The sequence below is a fragment of the Diabrotica undecimpunctata genome, chromosome 3 (genome assembly GCF_040954645.1).
Source record: "Diabrotica undecimpunctata isolate CICGRU chromosome 3, icDiaUnde3, whole genome shotgun sequence".
NCBI classification, from domain to species: domain Eukaryota; kingdom Metazoa; phylum Arthropoda; class Insecta; order Coleoptera; family Chrysomelidae; genus Diabrotica; species Diabrotica undecimpunctata.
The window spans coordinates 85,532,588-85,555,943 of record NC_092805.1 but is presented as its reverse complement, the minus strand read 5'-3'; the positions used below and the strand labels follow the sequence as shown (position 1 = coordinate 85,555,943).

The window sequence follows — 23,356 nt, the reverse complement described above, 5'->3', positions numbered from 1 at the left end:
GGCCCAGAGCGCTGATGAACTCTTGAGATTATAGTTTTGAATAAAATGTCAGTTTAACCGATTATCCTTTTGGATAAGGTGGACGGTGTATATGGGTAATTCCAAGATAACTTGAAATGTTGAACCAGAAAAAATAGAAAGAATTCTTTCTTGTTAAATTTGTCGATAGACAAAAGTAATTTAATAGGAGACCACAAAATATAGTATTAGCAGTGAGATTTTATAATAATTTTTGTTTGTTTTTTTTATTATTATGATCGTAACATAAATGACAGTAATATATGTTACCGATTAAATAAGGAAGTATAAACGCGCACTAAATAAACGTAAAACTACTAAAAATATATGGTTTATTTATCTATAAAAACAAATAATACGTTCCCAATTAAAAATGGACTTATAAATCTATGAAAAGTGGTAACATAAGTGAGCTAAAGTAACATAAATGACAAATTTTGTGAAAACATTAAAAAAGCTGTGTTTTCCAAAAGTGTTTCCCCAAAACTATAACGTCCCCGCCTAATATGAGCTTATGGTACACAAATAATATTTTCAAATGTAACAACATTCTTGTCTTCAATATTTGGAAAAACAAATTCATTTCATTTTTTCCTTAAGCATCTTATAAAATCTGAAGTGTCATCATTGACCTCGAGAATAACACCAACGAAATGTTTTTTGGTTTTGTTTTGTTTCTTTATCATAAGTGAATCTGCAAACAACAAATTTGCCCACGGACAGGCACTTGGTTAGGTGTCTTATTGATGATAGTGAAATATCATCTTCCCAGTCAAAAAGCTCAGCTGTAGTTTTTTCGTGTAGCGGAATATGATTTACTTCTACAACAGTTGCTTCTTTGCAGTTAAAACACATTAAATCCAAAACCGGCAATTTTTTACACAAACATGAGTACATATTCCTGAATGTAGTTGAATTATGGCTGTGTTTGACTTTCTCGCACATCCCCAGAGTTGGATTCCATACGTCCAGATAGGTTTTATGACGGTTTTGTATACAAGGATTTTGTTTTCAAGGTTCAGTTTCGATTTCCTGCCTACTAACCAGTTTCGATCTTTCATTCTTAGGTCTATTTGTTTCCGCTTCTTAAGAATGTTATTTCCAGGTGAGTTTTGAGTCAAGATGTATTCCTAGGTATTTAGTGCTAGAGGATTGGGGAAGTTGGATATTGTTAAGTGAAACACGGGTCAAAGTGGGTGAAAGTGGGGTGAAAGTGGGACACGGGTCTCTTCTCAGACTGATTTTGTTCCATTCATTTTAATTCTCCACCATGTCTCGATATCATTCAGTTGTACCTGTGGAATGTTAGATGCTATAATTGGATTTTCGTCGGCTGCAAGGATGACAGCATTATCTGCAAACATGCCAGTGATGGTTTCATTAGTGGAAGATAGATCTGCTGTGTATAGCACATATAATATTGGTCCAAGAACGCTGCCCTGTGGAACACCAGATTTTATAAGAAAATTATTGGAATTACTTTCATTCACTCTTGTTCGGAATTCTCTCCCCTCAGATAGGATTTTAACAGTTTCAGGTACGTGATGGGTAAATATTTCTTGCTTTTGAAAATCAGGCCTGTGTGCCAAACCTTATTAAAGGCTTGACTAACATCTAGAAAAGCAGCTGTGCAGCAGTGTTTGCTTTCCATTGCAGAATTTATGGTGTGATGGTGTGTACTATTCTATTAACCTGCTGTATTGCCGAGTGTTTTTTTCGAAAGCCAAATTGGTAGTTGGGTATCCATTCCTCCGTATTGGGGTCTGAGTTAATTTTTTGTAACAGTAACCTTTCAAGTATTTTGGATACGACTGGTAGTAGGCTTATTGGCCTATATGATGAAACCTCGTTTGGATTTTTTCCTACTTTTGGGATTAGGATTATTTCAGCGGTTTTAAAGAGCTTTGGTCAGTAGTTTAATCATAGAATAGCATTGAAGATGAGAGTAATCAGTATGATTCCTTTATCTGGTAGTTCCTTCATCATCTTGGGTGTTATTTTGTCCAGCCCAGGAGATTTTCTAATGTTTAAATATTGGATTTCTTGTTGAACTTAATTTTTGGTTAATGGTCTGATTACTAGTATGTTCTCTGGAATGTTATTTATGTCCCTTTCAATTTCAATATCTGGAGCGTCGTTGTTGGGAGTAAATACTTGAGCTAGGTGCTCGGCAAATAGCGTTGTTTTTTCTTCATCACTTCTGGCCCACTGTAGTGTTGGTCCATGTTCGTTCCTAATTGGAGGTACCGGAGTCTTGGGTTTTTTTGAGTTTTTGATTGGTTTCCATATTGAGTTATCGTACTGGTTTCGATTTGTTATGTAGTTTGTAAATGACAGTTCTTGTGCCTCTTTAAGTTTGGATTTTAGTTGATTGCTTAGCCTGTTTAATGTAGTCTTGTCTGCTGGGGCATGGGTTTGGTGCCATTTGGTCCTAGCTTTCCACCTACCAACTTTTTAATTTCAGCTGGGATGTATTGGGCTTTGCTACCTGTATTGTTTGCAGGTGTAGCGTTTTGTAGACTATAAAGCTGCTGATGGTTGCTATAATTGGGGAGTGGTCAGATGAGAGATCATAGTTCGGTATGACCTCCATGTAAGCAGGAGAGATGCCCTGAGTGATAAATAAATCCAGCAGATCAGGTGTTTTGTTTGGATCCGTAGGCCAATATGTAAGAGAGCCTGTTGACAAAGGGTGGTAGTTGTTTTCATGTATTAAGCTTACTAGTTCTCTGCCTTTAGTTGTTGTGAGACGAGATCCAAATAATATATGTTTGCTGTTGAAGTCTCCCCCTGCAAAAGACCTCATACCGACATTAATAACTGTAGCTTGCAAGCAATTTTCAGCATACTTTGGTAGTTCTGCAGATTTAATAGTATTTTTTATCAGAATAGCTGATCCAGCGTGGGGTGTATTGTCTGGGTGGTTTGAGGAATAGGTTGTGTAGTGAGAAGTAAAATTGACTTGTGAACTTGCTTTCAATTATTAACAGAATGTCAATTTTGTTGTGTAGTAGAAATAACTCAACCTCATTTTTGTGCTTTGGAAGCTTTTGTTGTAGTAATTGTTGGAACATGTTTTTGAATTCCTCTACGAATTTTTTCATCATGTCATTAATGTTTGATTGTTGTTCAGTACTATTTCTTACTGCATTAGCATAGCTGCCTTGAGATTGTTTTGGGTAATGGGTTAGAGGCACTGATGTTGCTGTACGCATTGTAGGTCTAGTTGTTGTATTATTAGCGTTTTGTTGAATATTCATATGATTGTTGGCATTGTTTGGCTTGAGTAAGTTATGATAGAATTGGCATCCTTTGTAGTGGGCTGGATGGGCACCATCACATAAAGCACACCTAGCAGGGGTATCTTTACTTTTTTTGCAGGCTGACGTATTGTGTTCTCCACCACATTTGACGCACACAAATGGTCTGTTGCAGCATTATCTTGAGTGGCCATATTGCTGACATCTCATGCATTGGGTGATCCCTTTTGTTATTTTTGGAGGTTCCACTTGTATAGCTCTATTTTGAAGATTTGTCAGTTTGTAAATGTCTTTGTTTTCTGCTGGTTCTAATTCGTTGAAGAATATATTTACAGGTTGTTTCGTTGTTCTACTTATGCAATTCATAGCGTTTCTAACCTTATGTCCATTTTTTGAAATTCATTTTTATTTCATCGATGTCTGTCGTATGGTGTAGAGATATTGAACATTTTGGTAACTGATACAAGGCTTCAAGTCACACATAGCTGTCGCCAGGGGCTAGAATTAAGGAGCAATTTGGAATTTCAGCCGTGCTGGTAATGTTTCACAAATATTTGTACATAGTTTTTTTTTTTATTTTTTTTTGCAGTTTATTCTTAAGTTCTTTAAAATGTGCATTAACCATTCTTAGATGATTTCTACAAGTCTCTGGATCTTGCGAAACCATTTCTTGGAACAGACTTTATGATGCACCATGGGTATTTCATCTGACAATTCTTGATCAGGTCCACCGCCTTCATTTATTTCTCTTTTTGTTTGATTTAGCCATTTCTTCCCGAATTGCACACCTACATTAACAATTATATGTGACGTTATTTTGTACTACAATTAATTCAACTTGTATCGTCTGTCATGTAAACCTATTTGATTTTCACAGAGATCAAATTATGGTTGAATGATCCAAATCGATCAACTCAGATTGAGCTGTGAAAATGCACCTTTACATTCGATTCGATTTCAATAGTTTAAAACTCCGATACATAAGCTGATAATTTTGTATGTAAGTTCAACATTACTTAGCATCTATTTACTATTTTAAGTAACCATTTCCATACCGCAACATATCCATGCATATAAAAGAGCAACTTGTAAGAGTCTAAAGTGCAACCTTCTTTTTTTATTTGATGTGAGCCTAGACAATCATTGCCTGTTTTTAGGTATAATAATATATTGATAGGCTGATCTTGTTTCCAGGAACATGGAGTTTAATGAATTAACCTAAACATTCTAAATTAGCTACTTCAAGGAAAGCGAAAAATTAGTGTTAACCATCCATTCAAATGCATTCCTATTGATCATTATTAGTCAGTAGTAGTTAAGCATAATTGTTTTAAAATATAATACAAACATGAATACTATTTTAAGATTTGAAAATAACTTACAAGATCCTCTTTCTTTGTAACACCTATTAACATCAGATAAATAATCAAAAGCTAATTTTGGGATAAAACTAATTGATTCAAAATCCATTACAACTTCCTATATTACTTCAATCAATGATATTGCTGAAAACAACTGAAAATCTAGGCATACTGGCATAACCTCACTTTTTTGTTTACATGTCATAAATGTAAATGTCTAATGTTTCCCATGCGGGTAAGATAAATATTTTTGTTTTATTAAAATGTAATGTTTATATTAAATATTGTTTCTATCACAGATTTATATATTCTTATCTCTGATGTTTAATTTATCTGACCAAAATTTACTTTACATTAAATTAATAGATCAATATCTAATAAAGTTTTAAATGTCCAGATATTTTGTCTAAAACACTTTTAGGTGCTGGGCCTATGGCAATTACAGTTCTAGTCCCAGGGGCAACTTGAGTTTGTCCAGCATCTCTTACAATACTTGTTAAGACATTAAGTTCTTTTGCTCTTTTACATAATGAAAGTAACTCTTCTTCACTGTCTACACGAACAGCAATTTTTGTGCCACCTAAAAATACAATTAAAATTAATTGATGAAAGTTTTATATACAAATAATTTCGGATTATGATAGAGTGAATTAAAATTTAACAAAACCACAGCTTACTAATTGTAGTAATTTACCGTATTTTAACCAGAGTGGTAAAATTTTAGGCCGCTCTTTCTGAGTTTTTGCATATGCCGCTACAGCTGCATGACCACACTGGGCTGCTACTTTTCCTTTTTGCATTTTCAAGTCATTTCTAACACCCAATATGAGCCGATATTCATCTTTTGCATCTCCAAACTGAAAATACACATATTTCAGTCATTGATAAAAAAATACGAACTGAATTTCATTTAAACATTGCACAATACTTCATAATTTGTAAATTATAAATTTCCTAACCTCATATCGTTGCTCCATTCCATTTTTCCAAGCTTCTTCCTTAGGTTTGTTCTTACATCTTAGAATAAAATAGGCATACGTTGCTCCGATTCCTACGAAGGTACCAGCAGTGAAAATTGTCAGGGTATTGCTTGCTATAATTCCCATTTTTATTTTTTTTTGTATCAGATCAGGCACACACTAACTTTTTAAAACTGATGGCGATGGCTAATATTCCATTTGATTGCATATTTCCTTCCATATGCTTCCATTCACAGATATTTCATCTTTCACCTCATCTCATTCGCACAATTACCGCGACAGGGAGCATATTTAGCCACTGACAAAATTTGTTTCTCATAGAGATATACTTACAGTACATATAAATATCAAATATCTCATATCTCTAGTTCCTCCGAATGTGAATGTACGAGCAAAGAATATAGACGCTTATAGACGATATAAGCGTCTATATTCTTTTGTACGAGGTTTGTGTTATCATTTTAACGCTGGAGCTGTTTAAATGGTTTAAAATATTGTATTTCCGTGTACATTGATACAGACATTTCTACCTCCACAGAAATTTGGTTGAGCCACTAAGCATTATAATTATTTGAGCTCTTGGAATCACAAACCACTAATAAGGTAGGTGATTTGTGCTTGGAGTGTGCTAGAGTTTGAGCAAAGCAAAGAATACGCATTTCTTTGGGTTGAGTTGGGTTTGAGCACGTTTGAGTCACGTCTCTCATCTCAGATTTCAAACAATCTGTGATAAACACAGCCACCTAAAGTTACTGGTTACTTTAGGTGGCTGCTGTGGTCATGGAGCATGGAACATGGAACTGTGTTGGAGTTTATGTAAGACATTTTTATTAACATTTAAAAGAAGCAGAATTAAAAGTCATATTTTAAACCAAAATATATGTGATATTGTGATATACTGTTCAGATATTTTGCTTGAATATTTATATAATAATTTAAAGTTAGGCAAGTTATATTTGTGAAAAATGATAAAATGTACTTAATTATTTTGAAAAATACTTTAAAATGTCCACGTTTTTACCAGAGTCTACGTTTCAATTCCACTCTAGAAATACACAATCAAAGTAAGAGAATATTGCATTATTTTTTATAGAGAATATAATTACTTCATATTTACTTCACTACATTTGTATTAATTACTTTTAGATAGTGCTGACACAGCTTAATGCTAAAAGTTTAGCAATATACTGTGCTTCTGTTATAAATTATTTACTTTGTATTTAAAGTTTATATCAACAAATGCGACTGAATTGGATTCATTATTATCCCAGTGAACTGTATTATTAATTTGCATTAAAAACATTCCAGTGAGATTTATGAGTTAATTGCATAATATTCCAGACCACCTGGAATCCATAATGTTCAAGTTCAATAAACAATATTTCATATACTCTGAAGAATTGCAATTTATCAAGCTCTAGAATGAGCTATCAACAAAAAATTTCTAACCACCAGGTTGTAATTATGTTAGATTCAAGATCTGCATTATTCGCTTAGAAAACTCACATAAACATTGAAGTATATACAAAAGGTCTTGTCTCTAAAATTTTAGAAAGCCAACTAAAGCTACTGAAAGAACATACTTCAGTAACTTTTGTCTGGGTAAAGGGAAACTTTGGTATTTCCAATAACATCAAAGCAGATTATTTTGCTAAAGAGTCAATCTTAAAAGGATCAGAAATAACTTGGCCAGATAGAAATGATCTAACAGCTAGTTGCAAGAAAAGCCTAAAACAAAATAGAAGCAACAATCTCTATACCAAAATTCATCCTGTTTTCCATACTGAGAATTTTGCCCCCAGAAGTTACCTTAATAGAAATATCTATTCCATCTTTGTTAATTTTAACTTTAATCATGCCACTGTGAAGACATACCTCTATAGACTAAAACTTTTACAATTAAGTATACTTTTTACAAAAATTAAGTATTTGATGTACACTATAACACTAGAACAAATACCTTTCCCACATAATCAAGCTTCTTTCTTATATTTGTCTCAATGAAACTATAAAATAAAACAAAGCATCTGGAAATTTTTAAAAGGGACTAATAGGAAAATTTTACTTGTATTGGCTTTATCATGTTGTGTCAGCTTTATTAATAACAAAGAAAAAACAATAATATAAAAAAACATACATACACACAAACAAAGAGGGTCTAGACCTCTTAGGTGTTGAACTGATTTTATGTCTTATCACTGTGAAACAAAATTAATATTTAATATTAGTATTTAGCATTAGCATTTAATATTATTTGTCTAATTTTTATTTATAAATCAATTTAAGTTGGTTAGGGCCCTTTATGAAGAATATGCCTACTGGTCAATCTAATATTTCCACTTCCTTTTTTTGTATCATTTTTGTTTTTTATTATTAATGCCTCTGTAGATATGTGTATGCATAAGTGTATATATGTGTGTGTATGTACATACTTAATATCCTTATACTTAATATTCTAGCAAATAGATCAAGCAATCCAAAGCCATTAAAAAAAAAGATTTGACTTGTTTGTTTGTTTGAATTGATTGTTATTGTTGAAATTGTTTTTACAGTGTTAAAAATATGCTCTTAAAATTTAAGTGGCTATTGCCCTATCCTATTTAAAAAATACTTTGTTGTTTCTTTATTATAATGTACTTCATTGTGAATATGTCTGCCCATATAAGTTTTTATAAGTTTTGCAATGTTCTATTATGTTTTATATCTTTATTGATTTGCAATAATCCTATGCATTCAATTATAGTTCTAGATCGAATCCCACCCTATTTCAGTTTGTGTAAAGAGTTTTTAGATGAAAATGAAGAACTAGCCATTAGCTTAGTAAAAAGTATGACTGTATATAATGATTTTATTAGCGGACAAGAAGAAAAATCAGTTTTGGATGAAATTGAGCCATATCTAAAAAGGATGAGATATGAATTTGATCATTGGGATGATGTAAGTGACTTTAAATGTAGAATATATTCTGTTTACTAATTGTAACAATTATCAAATCCATTATTGTGCGAAAATATCATATTTATTTCAAAATTGCAGGCCATTCATGGGTATAGAGAAACAGAAAGGTTACATTGGAATAAAGCAAATAATGAAATAATAGATAGAGTGAGAAATATTGCTTTTCCACCAGCTACAGCTCAACTTAAGTATGTACATATTTTAGATTTAGAGAAAAAGGGGTATATCAAGCCACACATAGATGCAGTAAGGGTAAGTTAAATAAAAATACAGGGCATAGTTTTCTAATAGGAAATAAAATATCATTCTACTTTTTATGCTAAGTAATCTGTACATACTGATAGGCTAAAAGGTTTTATTTTCTTCTATTGTTTCACTTCTAGATATATTTAATTCAAATAAATTTGTATTGTTTTTGTTTTGTATTTATACATTTGTTTATGGCACTTAAGGCTTTTTAATTTACCAATTACATTCACAAAAGAACTGTAAACTTTTTTTTAACTTTATACACAAGGGCAATACACTATGCTTGAATCCTAGTCAAAATATCGACCACTTCTGTTTTTCAAAATAAGAATAAAAAGTAATGAACAAAAGTATTTATTTCTTAAAAAATCAGTATATCAAACATTTTCTTATGTTTCATAAAACGGTGCAAAGCATTCTAAACAGAGAGCTACTTCACATCTGTGGCAAACAATTCGATTTCGTTTCACTTTCTTTGCGATGCTACAAAATATGCACATGTTTTTCCAATATTAGTTTCTTTGGAGACACCTCTTCCTCCAATTTTTTTAATTGCTGTCGCAGTTGGGCCCCTTCTTTTTCGACTGCTATAGTCTGCCATTATCTCACTGCAATCAGCGAGAATTGTTCGAAATTTTAAGTATCAGATAGGTTTTTCTTTTGCAGGAACCGACCCTTTATATAAAATATAGTAATTCACCATGCAACAATCAACTAAATAATAGAATAGTTTTACCCACCATTTTTGTGATTTCCAAGAAATTGAATATGTAGAGTGATATTGGTCAAATTTATCGACTACTCCCATAACTAAATGATATTCAGCACTAGCTTCTGGACAGCTGATCTTTTCGATGTCCTATTTTGTTTGTTCGTTTCACTTTTGTTATGACTCCTGGATTATGAATAGAACTTATTACGTTTACTGATTTTCTTCCTCTATCTCTCCACTTTACTACTGATAGTTCCCTGATTGCGCAAAATTTGAATCCCATACCTTCATCATCTTGTCTGTTTTCAGTATTGTTTTTGGATAATATGTTCTATCAACCCTGAAAGTTCCGCATCCAAAAGTGTTCATCTCTAATAAACCTTTTAATAAATAAAATGAGGAAAAATATTTGTCAAAATAACCACACTATCCCTTATACAAGTAAGGCTCACTTAGTTGTAAAACAACCCTCTCTCCCAGGTGTGGCTCTGGCATTGTACCTTGTTTTCCTTGATAAATCTGAAATAAAAGCATTTATTCAGTCTTGGAACAGGCAAGGGCCCATACTTTTATTCCCAGTTTGATTGGTTTTTTTGTTTGATTGTTTTTTGATAACATAATTATATGTTATTATAAATTATATATAAAACTTGAGTGCCTTTCTCAAGTCTTGACTTACATAAAATGAATTTCCATCAAGTAACGGTTGAATCCATCAATTATAATTATATATTTATTTAGGTATACTTGCCTTTTTTTCATTTATAAACAATTTTTTTTATAATAACTGGAGCAACAAGGACGATCCACCAAAACAACAAATAATAGATAACTGCAGACGTTCAGAGGCAGATTTTCGACCACTTGTAGCAGGCGAGGTAGGAGTATACACTATAACGCGCGCCAGTAGTTAACTTCAACTGAAAACGTTGCCGGCAAGTATCTCGACGATATCTGGTTATTTTTAGAATACAAACTTAATCCTACACGGAGAAATAATAAGTGGTTAAAAAATCAACCAGTGGTCGCTGAGGGGTTTTAAAGGGTGAAGGGTCTGTAAGCGTCTGTTTTTTCACTTCACTGGTAACCATTCACCCTCATTTTCATACAGAAAGATTAAAATATATTCGGCATTTTCATGTCTTATTTAAAATGGAAATGTTCAATATTTAACATAGCTGCCTCCCTTGAAGGCTGATATATGTCTTCAATGAGCAAGAACAAGACAATGTACATAATTTAAGTACTGGACAATGAATAACTCCAGTTACAGTTTTCACTATTGCACTACTGATGACACCATCATGTGAAAGGTCATTTGCAAATTTCTGTGATTTCTTCCATTTGTTTCGGGATTGTAGTTGTGAAATGTATTTTGATAACTATCTCTTCTAAAATAATTGAAGCTTTATTGGATCAGCTGATATTTATTGAGACTGTCTTTCGTTGACACCAGGCCAACTGTGGTCTGGTATAGAGAAAAGTGATTTTCTTATCAAAAATTCCGCAGCTGTAAGAGGACTAGGATCGTTAGGATCACCAGGTAGGGAAAAAATTGGTCGGGAATTTAAACAAGACTCTATTTGAGTTAATAGGGTTGAGAACTCTTCGTAGGTTAAAATCCTTTCTCTGATGCTATGGCCCAAATTATTCTTAATCGACTTAATACCGGTTTTCCAAATCCCGCCAAAGTGCGGAGAATTATGCGTAGTAAACCGCCAGTCAATCCTTTCCTGACTGAGCTTAGTTTGAATCTCGTTCGAATGGACTACCTAAGCTCTGACTTCACAATGGGTGGGGGGTTTTAAAAACCTTTCCAAACATTTCTAATTTGTGCGTATTGGTCCCATAAGAAGTTGTAAATATTTGTTTCTTTAATTGTTTGAAGAATAAATAAGGACTTTTGGTTATTAACATTCAATCTGTGCGATTGGTATTATTTGTTGTTCGTGAATTTGTGAGGTAAGAATACCAAAATATTAAGATATTTACTATGAATGTTCATATTTTAAGGTTATGTTACGGTTTCATTCAAACTTTAATTATTTTTTACTACATTTCAAGGTATTTTTTGTTATTTTATCGGGTTTATTTCAAAATTAATCAATAAATCATTATTTTTATTTACGAAGTTAGAACATTTTTAATATTGTTTTAATCTTTTTTAAGTACTAGAGATTTTATCCCCTAAAAGACTAAATATATTCGATTTCTCGTAGTTTAAATAGTTAATAGTAGTTTTTTTGTCATTACTGAAAAATTCAGTAATACTGGATATCTTCAACACATGTTTACTAGATATTATATGCCCAGATCTAAAAAATAAACTCAAAAACTATTACAAAATTCAAAAAACATTTTTTGAACACTGATTATGGCAATTTGATAGAAAGGTTTCCACAGAATGTGTTATTATAACTTAAACTATGAGAAAACGAATATCTTTAGTATTTAACAGAATAAAATCACTGATAACGAAAAAAGAATAAAACATTAATTTAAACGTTTTTCAACTTCGTAAATAAATTCAATGATTTAATAATACTTTGATATTCTTACCTCACGAATTCACGAACAACAAATAATACTAATCACACAGAATGAATGTTTATAACCAAAAGTCCTTATTCTTCAAACAATTAAAAAAAAACAATATTTATATAAAACTTTTTTGGGACAAATACACACAAATTAGATATGGTTGGAAAGGTTTTTAAAACTCCCTCCCATTGTGACGTGAGACTTAGGTAGTCCATTGATTTCAAAAAATTATTTTAGTTTTTGAACCGCTATAATTGGTACTGTGATTTGAAAATAATTTCTACAAATACCACGTCGCTCTATAAAGCGACTATCGAGTCTATAAAACATTCTGTGATAAGGTCACTGACCAGTTCTAAGTGTACAACTTTTGTACTAACCAAACAAATAGGCAAATATAACATTTTAGCACCTAATAATTACCAGTTTTTCTATCGCGTTACGTAAATGGGCATAATTAGTGCATTACTGCAATTACTGCATAATTAGTGTCATATATCGAAAATGGACAAGAAGGTCACGTTCGATCAATAGGTAAATCAAACATCAGGTATGTAACAGTTTTAGCGTTAAAAACGAAAGCATCGGATACAAATGAACGATTTATTTTACCAAATTTCGACCATTTATAGGCCAGAATTCTTTACTTCAATTGCTTATAATGCAAGTTGAGATCCAGCATGAAGAAGAGAAATATGTTTAGATTCGACATAGAATTTTGTGAGATGATTGGTTTTCGGAAGAATAGCTGGATGTTTTGTATCATAGTTAATTGGGATCTACACAACTCTTACAGTACCTGAATCATCTAAAAGGGTTTAAGAAACAAGCCATTAGAGAGATTCAATTTGTTGGCTTTTAATGATTTAATTTCTACCAGAAAGGATTCCTGTTGACAAATGCGGGTTAATTGTTTTAAGGGGTTTATCAATTCTTCGTATGTCAAGGGACCTAAGTCCTTGTTGGAAGAACTGGAACGACAAAGATGAATAAAACGCAATATATAAGGGAATACCCTTTGAAGATTTCGAAGTATGGAGTAATAATTGAGTTTAGCAATTTCTAGTCATTAAAACTTTGGGTTTGGTTTCTGGGAGATTCTCATAAGGCGAAGGTATAAAAGTTTTATTTGATTCATAATCGAAGCTGCTCAGACATTTGTGGTCATTCCACCAAATATCGAGATTTATCAGCTCCAGTGTGGAAATTCCACGGGTTAGTAAATCAGCGGGATTTTCTTTTGTATTTATGTATCTCCAATTGGTAGTTTTAGTTAAGGATTGAATCTGTGCCACTCTGCTACAAAAACCATTAAGAGGTGGGGGGAAGTATTATTCCAAGAAAGTGTTATAGTAGAATCAGAGAAATATGAGATTTTATCTCATGTAAGTGTAGAGAAGATTTTACCTTATCCACTAGTTCAACCAAAAGTAAATCTAAACAAAGTTCTAATCTTGGAATAGTAACCATTTTTAAAGGAGCCACATGGGTTTTTGCACAAAGCAAGTGACACATTAAATTACCCCATGAATCTGTGAAACGAAGATAATCACAGTAGCCATATACTGATTCGGAAGCATCTGCAAATCCTATCAATTCTACGAACTTTCTATCTTTGATTAAAGCAAGTCTGAGTATTTTAAGCTCAGTAATTACCTTCAAGTCTCTTTGAAATGTACACCATTCTGTGTGAATTGATGCTGGCACAGATTCATCCCACGATACGTGTAATTGCCAAAGTTGTTGAATAAGGATCTTTGCGTTTATAGTTAATGGAGATAATAAACCTAGTCGTTCAAAAAGCTGAGAGATGGAACTGAGAATAGATCTTTTACCAACAGTTACTAATGGAAGTTGATTAACTGGGTATGATAAAATATCGTACTGATTCGTACTGGAAGTTGATTAACTGATTATGATAAAATATCGTACTACCAAATTATTAGAGTTCCATTTTCGAATATCCATACCATTAGATTTGAAGATTTGGAAGATTTTCTGTTTTTGAGCGTCACTTTTTTCAGTGCACTGGTAACCATTCACCCTCATTTTCAAGTAGGATGATTAAAATAAATTCGGCGTTGTCAGCTCTCTTTTAAAATCCAACAATATCCAATGTTTAACAACATTTTTCCCCATGTGTTACTATTTCTACATATTATTGAAAACAGAGAGGTCACAGATCTACTGTGTGTAAACAATGTTAAGAAATTATTCAGATAATTATAAGAGCATATATTTCTAAATATTAGCGATTTATAGTAACAAGAGTCAAATAAAATTAACAGAAATTTTTTGAGGTGTTTTTCGAGAGTTTCAATGCAATCATTCTGTAAACTTTACACTCTTTACGTAAGACCCATACTTGAATATGCTGGACCAACGTGGTATACTGATTTGGTTCGAGACAAGACTTTGTTGGAAAAAGTTCAAAGAAAAGCCACTCGAATTACTTTGGGACCGAGAAGATCTTCTTATGCAGAAAGACTTAGTATGGCTAACCTAACTTCTTTTGAACTTCGCCGACAACGTGGAGACTTAATTACAACATTTAAAATACTAAAATTCAATTTTGGAAATCTCGATGAAATGTTTACCATAAATCAAGATGAACGCCTCAGAGGTCATCAGTTTAAACTAAAGAAAGAAAAGTTTTCTACAAGATCAAGACAGAACTTTCTACCAAATAGAGTTTTTGAGTGCTGGAATAACCTTAATGATAACATTGTCTCTGCTCCCTCTACCAACTCGTTCAAAAACAGACTTGACCGTTTTATATTATAGTTAAAATATTGTTTTTCTTTTAAACCAACAATTGTAATTTTATTTTTATTTTTTTGTAATTTTGTTACCTACTAGTAGGTTATTAATGAAATTTCTTTGTTTTTGGGATTAATAGAGACTTGTTCCTCTGCCCTCGCTTATGTATAATAATAATAATAATAAAATTTTTAAAGGAAAAATCTGCTTATATTTCGTTTTCTAATAAAACAACAAAGAAATCTTCAAAATACAGCTTATTTTTTGTATAAATAAAGTAATCATATATAATAACAAGAAAATAATAAGACTAAAAAACCAAATTATCCACAAAACATGACTTAGATGAAAAGATTTCTTATATCAGTAAATAAATAAAACTTAAAATAATTAAAATATGTAAAAATAAGGATAATGCAGAAAGTGTGAAACAAAGTGTATCAATAAGCGGTTCTGAAAATTATCAGTTTTTAAATGATAAGACGAAAGATAAAAATTATTTTTGTATTTTTGTTACACATAGTTATAGTGCTACCTCCAAGTCAACATAGGAAACTTAATAAGAGTACAAAATCTACCTCATAATATCTATATCAATATTAATATAACCTATAAAGTAAGAAATAGAAACAGAATTAGTTTTGGGTCAGGATCTACACAGATTTTCGAACCGGTGACAGGGCCGGACTTGAAATTAATCAACCATGACTTCCAATAACACCATGAATACTACTCACATTTCGTCTCACGTCTCATATTCCAGTGTTGTCAACACATTCGAAGATTCAACAAAAGAACAAGCTATACTTAGTGCTTTCCAGTATTGAAGGAACTAAAATACATGACTATATCATAGCCGTCGGTTCACTAGTTGGTCCTCGTAATTAGTGATGGGAAGACCTGGTTCGTTTCGCTGACTCGGGTCTTCCAGGTCATTCATTAAAATGGTCCGTTCATAAAGATCAGTTCATATGAACGACAAATTAAATTTGTTGTGTAAAGGTCAAGTATCTAGAGTTTAATATTGATATGTTTACGAATCTTTCTGAGAGTATTATGAATTAATGATAATGCAGGACCCGTTCATACAGATTCGTTCATTAGAACGACTTTAATTATATTGTTGGTTACGTGTAGAATTCGATATTGTTATTATAAATTTAAGAATGAAATATAGTTTAAGGCTGACATTAAGATTTGTATTTCTCAAATCATCTTCAGAAATCATTAAAATATAAAAAAATACTTTTAAAAAAGTTAAGTAAAATTACAAATTCCATATTGTTATGCTCATGAATGAATGATAATGCAACATTTAAAATGGATTTTATTTCCTATAAATTTATAAATAGAACAGACTACGGAACTATTGACTCGACAATTCGAATGAATATAATTTACAGTTTTGCAGCGTAAAGGTTTCACCGTTCTGGGAAACTGAAATCAGCGTTTGAACGATTCTTTGCGGTTCGCGTTTCATGCATTAATTTGACCGAGCAACGTGTCGCGATCACACAGTTCGTTTCGTAAACACTAGACAGCGTCATTCATAGACATGATTCATAGGGTCATTCGAACGATAGGGTCACAGAATGTGATTGTATCAATCACGGGTATTCGAAAATATTAGATCTTTGTGAACGAATCGTTCATGACCTTCTCATCACTACACGTAATGTATCCTTCGCTTCCAGAACTGCCAACAATAGAATATATCTTTCATCTAAAAATAACGTTTGATTTACTTCTTCATTCCCACAAAAATGGAAATATAAAAGAAACCCAAGTAGAAATAAGAAGACTTGTGTCTCCAGTTCAAAGACTAATAATATCAAGTGCTTGCCCTACTGTTCCAAACAGGTTAATTATAATCGGTTCACAATTAGTCGATAGCTCACTACAAGTTTAACCCTAATTAGAGAACTGAAATACAGAGAGGATAGGTAATACGATATAATAGTAAAAACCAACCTGAAACTGACGGTTTAAGATGTTTTCGACTAACCCACCTTGTATCTGAAGGAATACAATACAGTCAACCAGTCAGTAAATCTTATAATCCGATTACGAAGGTATTTTGAATGGTTACAGATGACCGACCAGTGTCGTAGAGTATATGATAGAAACATTTATTTGAACTAAATAAATATATTTTTTAAATTGTACTTATGTAAATTGTATTTTCTTCTTTATTTAACTTCTTTATTTTATTCAAAAATAAAAAGTTTCTTGCCATTTGTAAAAGATACATTTATTTAATTAAGGGGAAAGGCGCCAAATGTTGCCTGGCAAACTTTTCAATGTATTTTAAATGTATCCATTATTTTCGAATCCGGAGAAAACTAATAAATATTTTTGAAAAATTTAAACTCAGAATGAAAGATTACATTATTACTGAGGGCAGAAAGTCCCTGAAAACTTCTACAATGTTTATTTTGATATGTTATGTAACAGGGGTGAAAATAAAAGAGAAAATATAGTATAATTTTTAATTGAAAATATTGCATGCAAAAAATTTTTTAAAAATGCTTTTTAGTTTTCTCAGGATTTGAAAAAAAATAGATACATTTGAAACACGTTGAACATTTTGACAGGCGACATTTCCCTTTAATACCTTGCCCCTTTAATACCTTACGATTACAACTACTATTACTTACCTTATATAATTACGATTAGAAAACTATCCAACTCTGCCTGGGTTGGTATGGGATGAATTGGGTAGCTCTATAACTGATGCAACCGGTCTCAAGCCCGGATAAAAGAGGAGGGATAGAGGAGTAACACCTCTAAAAAAACCAGGGTTCAGCTGACCTAGCTGATAGCACCCTGTGAGGGTCCCTGTCTGGGGTACAGGTGAAAACCGGTCAACGGTCTCGAGAGCAGAGGATGGCTGATAAAGTCACAATGGTCGAGAGGGCGGAAGAACCAAGAGCGTCTGATCTAAAGAATAGCAGCATGGGCTGCTAAAGAATAGGTCCTCCAAACGGGGGTTGTGGCGTTAGGAATTAGCAACTTACCACACAGAAAAACATAAGGGCAAGAAGAACGAAAATCGCAAGATGAAAAAGTCAAATACGGAAACACATCCCCTGATGGAAATCCACACCTCTGATAGAGGGAGCCCCATCGGATATGGGGTGGGGGGCGGGGAAATGTTGCGAAAAGTTCGGTAGACCCAGTCTTATCAAAGCTCAACCAAAAATCAAAACGAAGAAAAGATAGACGGAAGTGATCAAGGAGTTTAGAGAAAGCAACATCGACATACTAGTAACAACAGAACCCAAAAAGAAAGGAAATGGAACGGAAAGAATAGAAGACCATATCCACTGCTGGAGCGGAGTTAATAAAGAATGTAGAGCAAAGACAGGAGTGGGAATACTAATCAAAAATAAGTGGAAGAACAGGGTTACAACATGGGAACCAATCAACGAGAGAATAATTAAAATGCATATAGACATATACGGTAAAGAGACAGTGATACTCTGAGTATATGCACCAACAGATGATTCCCCGAGAGTAGAAAAAGAACATTTCACGGAACAACTTCAACATTAAATAGAGCTAATTAAGAATAACGTGGAGATAATTATAACAGGAGACCTTAACGGCAGAACTGGAAGGAAAGAAAACGATAAAGTAGTGGGGAGATTTGGAGAGGATGAACAAAACGATAACGGAGAACGTCTGATTGAATTATGCGAACTAAACAACCTAAAAATCACCAACGGATTCTTCAGACATTAAAATATTGATAAATATACATGGACGCAAGAAACACGAAAGCTGAAATCGATAATAGACTACATAATAATCAAACAAGATACCACAATAAAGATCAAAGATGTGCGAGTCAGAAGAGGAGCAGAATGCGGAACGGACCATAAACTACTGACAGCAAAAATGGGCATTAATTGGAAACATTACAAGACCCCCTCTACAGAAGAACCGTTGAACACTATGAGAGAAAAACAATACAATATAGAACTACTCCAAGAACAATCAATAAGAGAACTATACCAACAACGTCTAGACCAAAAATTAATAGAATTTAGATACGGCAACATCGAAGAAATATACGAGCATATAAAGGCGAGTATAAAACAAGCAGCATTCGAAGCCCTTGGAGAAAAAGAACATATATAACAAATAAACAGCACTATTATGAAATAAATGAACTAACAAAAAGAATAATTGAAGAAAAAAAGCAACTATACAGAAAATGGCTGACTACAAACAACGACGAAATTTATAGAGAATATAGAGAAAAAGATAGAGAAGTGAAAAAACAAATAACACAACAAAAGAAGAAGAAGAAGATACATAGGAGGTACAAGAACTTCGGAGTCATGGAAAGTACCGAGAGGATTGAAACAAAACTCAAAAGAAAAAATTAAATTGGGAAATATACAGGACAAAGAATGGAAGGACTATTACAAGGAACTGTTAACAGAACAAAGACCACAATTCATTGGAAAAGAAAACAGGCGAAGACGAAGCAGATCCCCACAACAAGAAATAGAAATAACAGATAGAGAAATGAGAACGGCCATAAAAACAATCAAAAATAAGAAAGCACCGGGACCTGGAGGCATCTCACCTGAGCTTATAAAATACGGATCAAAAAAATTACACCGGATGATACAATGGATATTTCAGAAAGCCATAAATGGGGAACAGCTCCCAAAGGAATGGATGGAGGCATATATGACATCTATATTTAAGAAAGGAGATAGAAAACGATGTGAAAACTACAGAGGAATAGGCGTAATATCATCAATAGGAAGATTATATGGGAAGATACTGCGAGAAAAGATAGAGCAAGCGATAAAAGGCAAAATCGGGGAGGATCAGGCAGGCTTCACGGCAGGAAGATCATGCATAGACCACATATACACACTGGAACAACTGTTGGAAAAGAAAAAAGCAAAAAATAGAGATATACATTTGGCATTTGTGGACCTAAGAAAGGCGTATGACTCTGTACCAAGGTCAGAACTATGGGAGGCAATGTACAAATTAGAAATACAGACGGAACTCATAGAAACTACAGAAGCTCTGTATAAAGAAAATAAAGTGTCCATTAAAATGGGAACAAGAATCATAGGAGACTTCACCACAACAAAAGGGCTCCTGCAACGTTGTTCCACATCTCCAACCCTATTTAAAATATACTTAGAGAAAGCCTTGACTTCATGGAAAAGAAAATGCGAAGGCATGGGAATACCGGTACGGAACGAATACCTATATACGTTAAGCTTTGCAGACGATCAAGTAGTGATTGCACAAGACCAAGACGACCTCAGCTACATGATGAAGAAACTACAAGAAGAATATACCAAGGCTGGCCTAGATATTACCCTCGCGAAAACAGAGTTCCTATCGACAAGTGAAGAAGACATAGAAGATCTACAGATTGATGACAACGTACCAATCAAAGGAAGGGATAAATTCAAATACTTGGGGTTTATAATCACGAAAAAGGTAACAACAGAGGAAGGAATTACACAAAGATTAGGACAAACAAGAACAGCAATCCGACAACTTAACTCAGTATGGTGGGATAGACACCTAAATATGAAGACAAAAACACAGATTTATAAAACATTAGTGCGGAGTATTATGACATATGGGGCTGAAAATTGGATCATAAGGATAGGAGAAGTAATGACTAAATAAAGCAAAGAACATCAATAGAAACAGACATACTAACATACATAGAACAAAAAAGACTTAAAGTGTTATGGACATGTAAGAAGAACTAGTGACAGCAGATGGATAAAGAGAATAACCGAATGGAGCCCCATAGAAAGGAGGAAAAGAGGACGACCCCGAAAATCCGGGAGGAACGAAGTAGACGACGCCATGAGTAAGAGAGGCCTAATCGATGGAGAATGGAACAACAGAGAGAGATGGAAACGGTTGAGCGAGGGAAGGCAGTGAATACTGTAGAATCCCTGAATAAATATATATATATATATATATATATATATATATATATATATATATATATATATATATATATATATATATATATATATATAAAACTATTCACAATAAATAGGATCAACTTCGAAATCTGAGTCGTCTTGAGGGTTAATAATTAGCGCTGTGTCTCTACGGTCGCATCAATTATGTTATCAAGATCCCACATTTTTTGTTCTTCTTCTATTACATGTCTTACTGCATCTTTCCAGTTTTGTTCTGTAATATGTTGTAAAGACTCGTCTAACAATTCACGTACAGCTTGTATTTTATATGACGTATTTTTTCTAGCCACGTAACTTTTCATTTGTGCCCAAATGAGTTCAATTGGATTTATTTCGCAGTGGTAGGGTGGAAGTCTAAGGACTGTGATAATTCTGACTATGACTGTGAAATACTAAGATTTAATTTAACATTTTAATTTAAATCAACACTGACGAGCAATCATCTGAAACTCAAAAAGACTCTACATACAGTGACAGAAAAAAAGAGATTTGACGCGCCTTTAAAGAAACCTTACTACAATAGATTTGCATAATATACCATTAAATTGATATCACGCCCTAAAACCTTCAAGAAAAAGGCTTATATTTAATTTGTCCTCATTATTATATTTTTAAATAGTTTTGTGCTTTTATTAATATTTTCTACAAAATTTAATTCTGTTATATAGTTGTTTTCTCCCACAATTCTTTCTTCCCGTTCAGTAAATGCTTATGCACATTTTGATAAATCAGATACATTGACTTTTTCCTTTACTATATTTCTGTATATTACATTATAAAAATTGTTGCAGTTTTGTGGCGATACCATAGCAGGAGTAAGTCTTTTAAGCGATAGCGTTATGAGGTTGGTACATGATAAAAAGAAGAACTTATATGCTGACGTATTTCTGAAGAGACGATCATTGTATATAATGAAGAACTGCGCCCGTTATGACTATACACATGAAATTTTAAGTAACGAAAACAGTGTTTTTAAGGGTGAGAAAGTATTAAAAGATAGAAGAATATCTGTGATATGTAGAAATGAACCAGATAAGGAAAATAAATAGTTAATGTTGAATTTGTTTTATTTGGTTATTAATCTTTTGTTATAATTGATATTAAAAAAAATTCAATTTCGAGGCATTTTCAATTTTATATTATGAGATATTCAAAAATTAGTTTTGCATGAGAAGCATGCTCGATATACGTGGTATTATATAAAGTGGTATTAGGACAAACATAAATATAAATTTTTAAACAAGTTTATAGCAGGGGGAAATGGACATGTCGAGTCCTTAATAAAAGAAATCATTAAATATACCTAACACAAGTAAAAACAAAAAATAAGAACATTTATTAAAATTCGTAATTATAGAATAATAAAAGAAGATATTTCATGGAAAATAGGGAAACGACGGGTAATTACGAACACTTAAGGAAAATAATTGTTTATTTGAAATATAAAAATGTTGAAAACTCGGAAACCACTACAGAGTGGCTAACAGTAATATAGCTATTAATTTTTGTTATTGGATAATAAAAAATAAAAATTTTAATAATAAAAAAACTCAGTTAAAAATTTTCACGAAATGTTCGCTGTTACCCGAAATGTCGGGTAATAATAAACATGAGAAGGGTAATGGCGAACAGTATTACCTATTAACAAAAATCACATATAATGCAACTGAACCAAAGTTCGCTTTTCCCGAACTCACCACAAATTAAACAAGATTCTCCTTCATTACAATCGTCGGTATTAATATCGTCATTGTTATCAGATTCATCATCTTTATATGATGTCGAATCTTCCTCTTCACTTGAAGATTGTAGTACTTTTCTCTTTGCAGTTTTATTTTTCTTTTTTAAAAATTTTTGTTTTTCAATTTCTTTTTCCATTTTTTGTTTCCTTCTAAGCTCCTTTTGTTCGAGTTCTAATTTCAAAGGCGTTGAGGTTAATATTTTGGATCTTTGTTTTTTTCTTCCGACCTTCTTCGGAACAGATATCTTTTTTTTTTCTTTCGGTAATGGCAAGATATCGCTGAATGAAACATTTTCGGTATTTTCACATATCTGGTTTTCTTTGGAAGGGCCTGGTTGGGGTTCCAGTAAATCTTCTTGAATAGTTTGTGAAAGACCTTCTTGGCTATTATTTTGTTGAGTTTGATTATCGTTTGAACTGTAAAAGTCTTCTTCATTAAATGTATTTCGGTTGAATGGAAAAATTCCGGTCTTCTCAAAACCGTTTGCAGCTTTGTCTATGCTTGCAACTCTAGTATACGCCTTTGAGAATAAAGTGCTTATATGGCACATTTCAATTTTCTCATAGGGTTGAGATTTTAAAAACGACTCACATTCAACGTCATATGCTCGCTTCAATGATGAGAAAAAGCTAACGTCTAGTGGTTGCAGACGATGCGAGGTATGTGGAGGCATTGACAGCATAATGATACCATTTTCTTTGCAAAAATTATAAATTGCAATAGAGCAATGACTGGAGTGATTGTCCAGCACCAGTAAAATGGGATCATCTCTTGTAGGTTTATTGGTT

General features: G+C 32.8%; 2 protein-coding genes across 2 annotated transcripts; one reads left to right on the top strand and one right to left on the bottom strand.

The window, feature by feature from the left end:
* Positions 1-333: 333 nt before the first annotated feature.
* Positions 334-5,890, bottom strand: LOC140436997 (peptidyl-tRNA hydrolase 2, mitochondrial-like). Its single transcript, XM_072526208.1, has 3 exons — positions 5,599-5,890; positions 5,334-5,496; positions 334-5,219 (listed from the first exon to the last, which is right to left on the bottom strand). The coding sequence occupies exons 1-3, from the start codon at positions 5,743-5,745 to the stop codon at positions 5,014-5,016; spliced, it is 516 nt and encodes a 171-aa protein (XP_072382309.1). The 5' UTR covers positions 5,746-5,890; the 3' UTR covers positions 334-5,013.
* A 579-nt stretch (positions 5,891-6,469) lies between these two features.
* Positions 6,470-21,886, top strand: LOC140436996 (alpha-ketoglutarate-dependent dioxygenase alkB homolog 7, mitochondrial). Its single transcript, XM_072526207.1, has 4 exons — positions 6,470-6,683; positions 8,363-8,556; positions 8,656-8,829; positions 21,618-21,886. The coding sequence occupies exons 1-4, from the start codon at positions 6,593-6,595 to the stop codon at positions 21,873-21,875; spliced, it is 717 nt and encodes a 238-aa protein (XP_072382308.1). The 5' UTR covers positions 6,470-6,592; the 3' UTR covers positions 21,876-21,886.
* Positions 21,887-23,356: the final 1,470 nt, after the last annotated feature.

Bases quoted from the DNA above. Each gene is read 5' to 3' on its own strand.
- LOC140436997 (XM_072526208.1), bottom strand. From the start codon at position 5,745: ATGGGAATTATAGCAAGCAATACCCTGACAATTTTCACTGCTGGTACC. The intron at 5,497-5,598 runs GTTAGGAAATTT...GTGTATTTTCAG, and splicing joins GAATGGAGCAACGATATGAG to TTTGGAGATGCAAAAGATGA. The intron at 5,220-5,333 runs GTAAATTACTAC...TTGTATTTTTAG, and splicing joins ACCACTCTGGTTAAAATACG to GTGGCACAAAAATTGCTGTT.
- LOC140436996 (XM_072526207.1), top strand. From the start codon at position 6,593: ATGTACTTAATTATTTTGAAAAATACTTTAAAATGTCCACGTTTTTAC. The intron at 8,557-8,655 runs GTAAGTGACTTT...TCAAAATTGCAG, and splicing joins AATTTGATCATTGGGATGAT to GCCATTCATGGGTATAGAGA. The intron at 8,830-21,617 runs GTAAGTTAAATA...AAATTGTTGCAG, and splicing joins CACACATAGATGCAGTAAGG to TTTTGTGGCGATACCATAGC.